We start from the raw sequence: 8,755 nt of genomic DNA on the forward strand, positions 1-8,755 counted from the left end.
TTTTATTTTATTTCAAATGTATTTCAGATGTATTCTCTCCCCTTCAGAACAGGTTGATGATGTTACTCTTCTATTCGCACATTTCCTCAGATCAGACTCTACATTTGATTTCACATCATCCCTATGTCCCCATCAGTCTCCCCATCCTCTCCTCATTCCCTATACTCATCCTCATCCTCCCCTCAGTGTCCTCCTCTTGTCTGGTCCTCTCAGTCCCCCCACGTCGGGTCTTTATTCCATGCCCCCCTCCTCTCCTGCCTCCCCCTGTTTACAAGCAGCACGAGTTTCCTGGCAGTGACGTCACGCCCTCACCTCCCCCTCTCCCTCTCTCCCCCTTCTCACGCTCGCTAGCCGTGACGTCAACCCGTTCGCTTCCAATCCGCGCCCGCCTTCCCGCTTCCGGGGGGCGGGACTTGAGTATAAAGGCTCTGGCGCTCGGCAGACCTCAGTTAGAAAGGAGCGAGGCTTCTGAGCGGGTGTTGCTGTCATTTTCCTGTCACCGCGCTCTCCCAGCCCGCCTTCACCCTCCGGTCTCATGTGCTCCAGGATGGAGCAGCCTTTTTACCACGATGACTCACTGCTGTCTGCTTACTCCAGACCGGAGCCGGGGCTGCTGAAGCCCAGCCTGACTTCCCTTACCGAGCCTTACCGGGGAGCCACCAAGGCAGACTTGTCTTACTACCCTGAGCAGCCCAGCCTGAAGATGTCTGCTCCAGAGCTGGAGAGGTTAATCATCCACAGTGGCCCCGGGGTCATCAACGGCCCCGGCAATGGAGGTCAGCTCTACTACCGTGGGGGCACCGAGGAGCAGGAAGGCTTTGTGGATGGCTTCGTCCGGGCCCTGGACGACCTGCACAAGATGAACCGCGAGGGGCCCCCCAATGTGTCCCTGGGGGTCGCTGGCCCGGTGCCCATGAACGGAGGTGGGTCGCCAGGAAGCGCCACCCTGTACAATGACCCTGCCGTCTACACCAACCTGGCCACCTACAACTGCTACAGGCAGCCCTCGGCCACCATCAACTACCTGCCACATGCCTACGGGAGCGCCGCCTTCAAGGAAGAGCCCCAGACGGTGCCCGAGGCTGGCAGCCGTGACAGTACGCCCGCCCCGCTCTCCCCCATCAACATGGAAGAGCAGGAGAAGATCAAGGTGGAAAGGAAGAGGCTGAGGAACCGGCTGGCTGCCACCAAGTGTCGGAAACGCAAGCTGGAACGCATCGCCCGCCTGGAGGATAAGGTGCGAGAGCTAAAAAGCGAAAACAACGGGCTGAGCGGCACCGCCGGCATGCTACGGGAGCAGGTGGAGCAGCTGAAGGTCCGGGTGAGAGAACACGCCAGGCACGGGTGTCAACTGCTGCTAGGAGGCAAGGGCCAACCAGTCTTCTGAAGACCCCAAAGTGTGCACCCGGTTGTCCACCAGCACCCCCTCTTGTCAACCCCTCTTTCCAGACTACAGAACACTCGGGGGGGTTGGTGGGGGGGGGCAAGAACTATGCCCAATGCAAGTCAAACCAGGCAAGAACTGAGCCTGAGGAAGGGTCTGAAGTTACAAGGACTGAGCCCGTATGTGGGTCTAGGGGGCACTAGCCATGTCCTCTGGGTCTAGGCTGCAAGAACTGTGCTCTTTGTGGACAAAGTTGAGAAAGAACTGTTCCCTCTTAGAAGACCCAGGCTTTGAAAACCTGAGCCCTTCGTAGGTCTATAAGGAAAGATGGACTGTGTGGGGATCTTGGACTGGGCTGAAAAGGGGAAAGAACTATGAAGAGGGCAAAACCAGGCTTAGGCAACTATGGCTCCACAGCTGTTGTGGAAGTACAAGTCCCAGCCTTCTGGAGCTTCTAGTTCCACAGCAGTTTCGAGAGACACAGGTTTCCTACCTCTGGCCTAGATCTGTTTTTTTTCGAAGGGAGTGTGGGGTCTTGGATGGTGTCTTCAAGCACCCACCAAATCATGATAATGCTGCTCCATCCCAACACTCCAGAAGAACCATTTGGTGAGAGATGTTATTTCCTTTTTGGCCAAACTCAGCAAACCTCCTGTTTGTATGTGGTGGGACAAAAAGAGCCAGCATGCCTTTTGCAGGCCGTGTTAGGCAGAGGTGTAATCCCGCAGCTGCAGAGCGAAGCTTGCCTTTGCCGTCTCTTAACTCTTCCATTGCCACGAGGAGGTGGCTCAGCTCCTCCTGCCTGGTAGCAGCAGAAGAGTTAACACGCGGTGACTAATCCCTTCCCCAGCACTAGAACTTCTTCCTAATTTTGGGTCGTAAAATAGGGAAGCAAAGGCAAGCCCATGTGACTGTAGCCTGTGAGAAGGAAGGGTGGGCCGTTTTGGCACTGTGTAGCAAAAGGGACCAAAACCATGCATTCCGTAATGGTGATACTGAGTACTGAGACACTGATCGAACATCATGCACTGTATCAGGTAACTTACAGCAGTGTTTGGGTTGAAACTGGATAAATACTGTACGTTGAGGACAGTAAAAAGTGCACCGTTTTAGATTTTTTTTTTTTTTTATTTTCTTTCAGTGAAGTTTACAAGAAAAAGCACCAACATTCTCTTTTTTTTTTCATGCCTTTGCTGGCTGTCAAGCCTCCGAAGTATGGCAGGCCGATACTACAACTTGACAGCGTATTGCAAGGTGGAACCCTGTTTGGGGGGTTTTGCGTGTACGGGGGTTTTCTGCAGGTCTCGGAAAACCCCCTCTCCTCCTCGAGTATTTAAATAGATGATGCACCATTTTATTTAAGAACAATGCACATAAAGGTACTTTTCAGGAAGCTGGGAATTTCACAAAGTGTTTTTTTTGTTTTTCTTGAAAGTGCTGAGTTAAACTTAACAGAGAAAATATTTTTATGTTTGAATGAGAAAAAAAAAGTCAAATGTATTTTTGTTTTTTTTTTTATACTGCAATTGACAATGTGTGTTGTATAAAATGTTTTATATTTGTCTTGTTTCCGTATTTAAGTAAATAATATTGTTTACAACTGAAAATGGTGTCACTTGACTTAATTTTACATTTTAAAGGGTTTTGGTGGTATGGTATGTTCAATAGATAAAATACAAAAATCAGTTGGTATGGTTATTTAAAAAAGAACATTAAGGTCATGAACCTACTTTTGGGACTTATAAATGTGTGGGAAATGGAAAAAAAAAAGGGGTTTCACTTGGTTAATGGCCAATCCACTTCTCTTGTATTCTCCAAAATACTAAGACCGCATAAAAAGAAGGATCTGGTTTCTTTGGGTTACATTAGCTTTTTTTTATAACCTTTTACATAGAAGGTCCACTGTATTATTTTGTATAAGCTAGTATTCTAATCAATTTCTGGAGTCAAAGCATAAATCCAGCCCAGATTGCTTTGCATTTTCTCAGTGAATACAAAGCGTTTTCTGATTGGATGAGGTGGGGCAGTGACATTACAACCACCACTTTGCCCAATCAAAAAATGCTTTGTATTCAGTGAGCAAATGTAAAGATTTCTTTGGTGCCCACGGCAAGCGAGCGACCTATGTTTGGTAAGCAGCAGGACAGGCGCTTGTCATGTGACCCAGAAGATAGTGGAGATCACTGGAGTAGTGGCGCCTACTATGGTAGGTAGGTGCATACATACTTAAAGTGGTTGAAAAAGATGGAGGTTTTATTACCTTCATGCATCCTGTGTGCTGCCCCCCCTAATAATTACCTCAGCCCCCTCTCAATCCAGCAATGTGTATGGGAGCCTCAGCTATCCCGGGTATCTCTCCTCATTGGCTGATACACAACAGTGGGAGCCATTGGCTCCCACTGCTGTCAATCACAGCCAGTGAGCTAATGAGGAAAGTGTAGGGCCGAGCCGTGGCTCTGTGTCTTATGGATCTGGTCTGGTGAGTGAGTACACACCACTGCCCCCATAGCAAGTGGCTTGCTACTGGGGGCACTGGTCGAGGGGGAGGAGCCAGGAGCGCCAGTGGGGGACCCGAGAAGAAGAGGGTCAGGGTTGCTCTGTGCAAACCACTGCACAGAGCAGGTAGGTGTGACATGTTTGTTATTAAAAAAAAAAAAAAAAGAACCTTTAATATCACTAACTTTGCTTCAAGCTGAACCAATGTAACAATCCAAAAATATCCATATCTGTAATTTTTGAATAACGTGTGGAAGGGTCAGAATTACAAACTTTTATTCCTGCCTGTGTTGGGAAGATCGTCCCTTATTTCCTGTCCCAGTGACTACACAGGAATTGAGAGAAGATCTTTCCAGTAAGGATATAGATACCAATCAAAAGGATGTATCCCTTTTCCACTCTACTTTTAAAGAGAAAAAAAATGTTTTGCTTGTCTATGGTCTCATCAGAGAGATTCCTCTTACTTCCTTTGCTTGTGGCTACATAGAAAGTAATGAGATCTCTCTCATCTGAAAACCTGACAGTGGTTTTACTAACTCAAAAACTGGAAAAACAAGAGCTTTGGATGGAGTTAGACTTTAAAGGGGAATGCCCGGCAAATGTGTAATAATATATATGGGAGAACATCTGGTAGCTTCCATCAGCAGGACCAGAACATCTCAGGTGTTAACATCCAGAATAGGGGGGTCACTGTAACTTCATTTGAAGATTACATCTTTTAGACCCTTACAAAGTTTCTGATAAACTTGCAACAGAAACAATTGAGTACTGTCCATGATACTTTTTTTTATTTGCACACAACCCATCCTAACAGAGGATGGACAAATTAAAAGTGATAAACTTGCCAAATCTCCACAAGGTCCTAGAAGAGTATAGGTCTATGTCAGGCTACAAGTATGACTGAAGAGTTAAACAACCACCAATCCAAATCATTGCCTCAATTCCTTAAAAACAAACTATTCCTATAGATCAGCCTTTTTTATTATTATAATTATTATACAGGATTTATATAGCGCCAAAGGTTTGCGCAGCGCTTTACAAAATTTCAGTTATAATACAATTTGGTACAAGAGAAAACAGAGGGCCCTGCTCGTTGGAGCTTACAATCTAATTTTTTAAACTTTTAAACATGGAGGAACCCCTGAAATAACTTTCTGGTCTCAGGAAACCCCTGCTAAAAATTATTACTTCTACAACTCGTGATACATTAGTGTGATGGTCGGTGGGAAAAATGCTCCTTGGGAAGAATTACCCCCCTGTAGATAGCTAAAAAGATCAATGATGTCAGTTGGAACTTATCTGAGAGGCAAAAATTGCTCATTGCTCAAAGAACCCCTAGCAACCTGTGGAGGAACCCTGGGGTTCCATGAACCCTGCTTGAGAAACTCTGCTATAGATGGAAAGCAGACTCTACTAAATTATTTCCACATAATACATACAGAACTACCCTCAGATATTCAGAGAAATTTCTTCCTTGTTCACTACACACCATTTTTTGGACACATAGCTCTGACTAAAATGTCCATCTTACCTAAGCTACTCTACCTTTTAGAAACCCTACCATTGACTGTTCCAGCCAGGAACCTTAACAATTTAACAAGCAAACATATTAAATGTATTATTGGGTTACAAACACCATAGGCCAGGGGTGTCCAAACTATGGCCCTCCAGCTGTTGAAGTACTACAAGTCCCATCATGCCTATGCCTCTGCCTCTGGGTGTCTTGCCTGTGGATGTCAGAGTCTTGCAAGGCCTCATGGGACTTGCAGTTCCTCACCTGGAGGGTCATAGTTTGGACACCCCTGCCATCTGATTTGCTCATTGAGGACGTAAGGCAACCTTGGGGTACCAGATATTTCTAGATTTAACCTCAAAGCCCTTTTGGTAGGACATTTTGGGCCAATCTACCATTTTTAACAGATGGATAGAACAGTTCCAGTGCATATTACCGTAATTGAATGCTATACAGCCCATCTCACACATTGATGTGGACTTGTTAGGCCAACTGCAATTTACTAAAAGTCTCTGGAAGAGATCTCAAAATAAATGCTCTATCACTTGACTACCCCAAAGTCTATGATAACCTTTGTTTAATTCACTCCTCGGCACCTGGGCGGTCTTACCTTGTAGATGGTTCCACCCTGGAAAAAACACTATTTAAATTTTGCCACTTAGTCATTCATCACACGAAAACTTCCTTTCTCTGGCATACAGGTAAAACTTGATATCATACAGCATTCTATAGCTGTTTACAAATCATCCATTTCATCTATCCTTCACCAGAGGCACAACGTTCTCATTAACATTACTCCCTTCGAGAGGGCCTGTGGAGATGGTCCTTCTGGTAAGGATCATGTCTCTGACATTTTGAGGGTACTGGGCCTACAACCCATTTCTTTTCCGATAATTTTTATTCAGCAAATTTCAAGGTAGAAAGCATAAGAGGGTACAAATGCACATGATATGCTGGATTGCTCGGTACAAAGCATCATCAACCAAATGAGAACGTAGCTTGTAAGATAGAGGAGAAGGGAAGTTTATGGGGAAAGGTAACGGCCCCACAGGGCTCTAGGAACATCCAGAAATGACTGTCATATTGTGCCATTAACTTCAGTATTGCTCGTGAGAATAGGGGCCTAGACTGTGAACGCATTTCTAAAACACCTTTATATGAAATGATGGGAAGTAACCTTGGGAAGCGAACTACCATTAGAAATGTAGACAATCCTATGTATTCAGGTTCACAAAAGTTCCTTAAGCATTGTATATCAGTAAAATGCCTATAAAATGTTGATGCACTGGTATTAGAATCCAGACAAATTACATGAGATTTATGGGTTCATCTCTCAGGTGGGCTCTCTATAGCACATAATGTGGACCTGCCCAGGCGTCTTCCCATTTTGGTGATAGGTTATTATTATTATTATACAGGATTTATATAGCGCCAATAGTTTGCTCAGCGCTTTACAATAAAACAGGAGACAATACAGCAACAACACAGTTCAATACAAGAAGGTTAGGAGGGCCCAGCTCCTTGGAGCTTACAATCTAGGAGGGAGGGGCTAGTGGTACAAAAGGTAGTAACTGTGGGGATGGACTGGTTGGAAGAGTAGAAGATTCCATTATTAGCTGAGGGCAGGATAGGCTTCCCTGAAGAGATAGGTTTTCAGAGATCGCCTAAAAGTGAGCAGAGTAAGCAATAGTCTGATAAATTGGGGTAGAGAGTTCCAGAGGATGGGGGAAGCTCTGGAGAAGTCCTTTAGATGAGCATGGGAGGAGGAGACAAGGGAACTAGAGCTTCTTTTATAAGATTTTTGGCTGCCCTAAAAACCAAATAAATAAATCCACCTATTAGATTTGCTAATGACTGGGCTATCTATTATTATTATTATTATTGTACAGGATTTATATAGCACAACAGTTTGTGTAGCGCTTTATTAAATAAAGGGAAACAGTACAGCTACAATACAGTTCAAAGGATTAGGAGAGCGTTGCTCATGGGAGCTTACAATCTAAAAGGGAGGTACAAGTGGTACAAAAGGCAATAACTGTGATGGATGAGCTGGCGGAGTAGGTAGAATTTACAATTTTAGGTAGAGATGACATAGGTTTCCCTGAAGAGACGAATTTCAGGGATTGGACAGAGTAGAAGATTAGGCGAACAGACTGGGGGTAGGGAGTTCCAGACAATAGTAGAAGCTCTGGAGAAGTTCTAGAATTGAGCAGGAGGTCTTAAGAGGAAGGGAGTAGATGGTTTGGGAGATATTTTGAGATGAGGTTGGTGATGTAGGTGGGGACAGAGTTGTGAACATCTAAAAAAATGTCTATGCATGCACTTACAGAGGCCCGCTTTTTGCTTACTTAAAAATGGAAACTTACCCATCCCCCACCCTTCTGTGATCTACTTAACCAAATTATTATTATTATTATTATACAGTATTTATATAGCGCCAAAAAGTTTGCTCAGCGCTGTACATTATAGTGGGGGACAGTACATGAGACAATACAGTAACAATACAATACATGAGGGGTTCGAGGGCCCTGCTCCTTGGAGCTTACAATCTAGGGGGGAGGGGAGAGTGGTACAGGAGGAAATAGCTGTGGGGGATGGAGTGGTGGGAGGAGTGGAGGAGATCAGCAGTTAGCTGAGGGTGGGGTAGGCTTCCCTGAAGAGATGGGTTTTCAGGGTGCGCCTAAAGGTGAGGAGGGTAGGTGACAGTCTGATGGATTGGGGTAGTGAGTTCCAGAGGATGGGGGAAGCCCTGGAGAAGTCCTGGAGTCGGGCATGGGAGGAGGAGACCAAGGAGCTAGAGAGTAGGAGGTCTTGTGAGGAGCGAAGAGTACGTGTTGGGTGGTATTTGGATATCAGGTCAGTGAGGTAGTTTGGGGCAGTATTATGAATAGCTTTGTACGTAAATTAAAGAGAATCTTGCCTCAACATTGGACATTGGCCACCTTGGACTCTCTATCCCCCTCCACTCTGCAACCACACAACAATCATGGGTACTCCCGGATTAAACAGAGGACCATTCTTAATTGTCTGTCCTTTAACGCATACAAATCTCTCAGAGGTCTACCACAAAGGAAACCCCTATAGTGATAGTTTTTGTGGCAGAATTTGGACTTTTTTTCAAGAAATGAAATAAGAACACTTAAGCGTTACTCTGGATAAAATCTTTTATTAAGTCTCATTTACAGAAGGAAACTTTCTTTCCTGGAATCAACCTCTTCTTCTGAAAACTGGGCAACGTGACTTCATTGTTATATGATGATGTCTTTGTATTCTCTGGAGGTGTTAACCTGCAAGAGAATTCCAATCAACACATTCAAAAAGAAAAGAGATGTAATCCATCAGCCCTCTACTTAAAAATATAT

At 45.0% G+C, this 8,755-nt stretch overlaps 1 protein-coding gene across 1 annotated transcript; it reads left to right on the plus strand.

Moving 5' to 3' along the window:
* Positions 1-438: 438 nt before the first annotated feature.
* JUNB (JunB proto-oncogene, AP-1 transcription factor subunit) lies at positions 439-2,991 on the plus strand. Its single transcript, XM_089662992.1, has one exon. The coding sequence runs from the start codon at positions 536-538 to the stop codon at positions 1,385-1,387; it is 852 nt and encodes a 283-aa protein (XP_089519118.1). The 5' UTR covers positions 439-535; the 3' UTR covers positions 1,388-2,991.
* Positions 2,992-8,755: the final 5,764 nt, after the last annotated feature.

Source organism: Staurois parvus, unplaced genomic scaffold, assembly GCF_062004578.1.
Source record: "Staurois parvus isolate SC_StPar_1 unplaced genomic scaffold, SC_StPar_1.0 ptg001601l, whole genome shotgun sequence".
Taxonomy (NCBI): Eukaryota; Metazoa; Chordata; class Amphibia; order Anura; family Ranidae; genus Staurois; species Staurois parvus.

What these genes read in the sequence shown, in the direction of transcription:
- JUNB (XM_089662992.1), top strand. Translation starts at nt 536, where the DNA reads ATGTGCTCCAGGATGGAGCAGCCTTTTTACCACGATGACTCACTGCTG.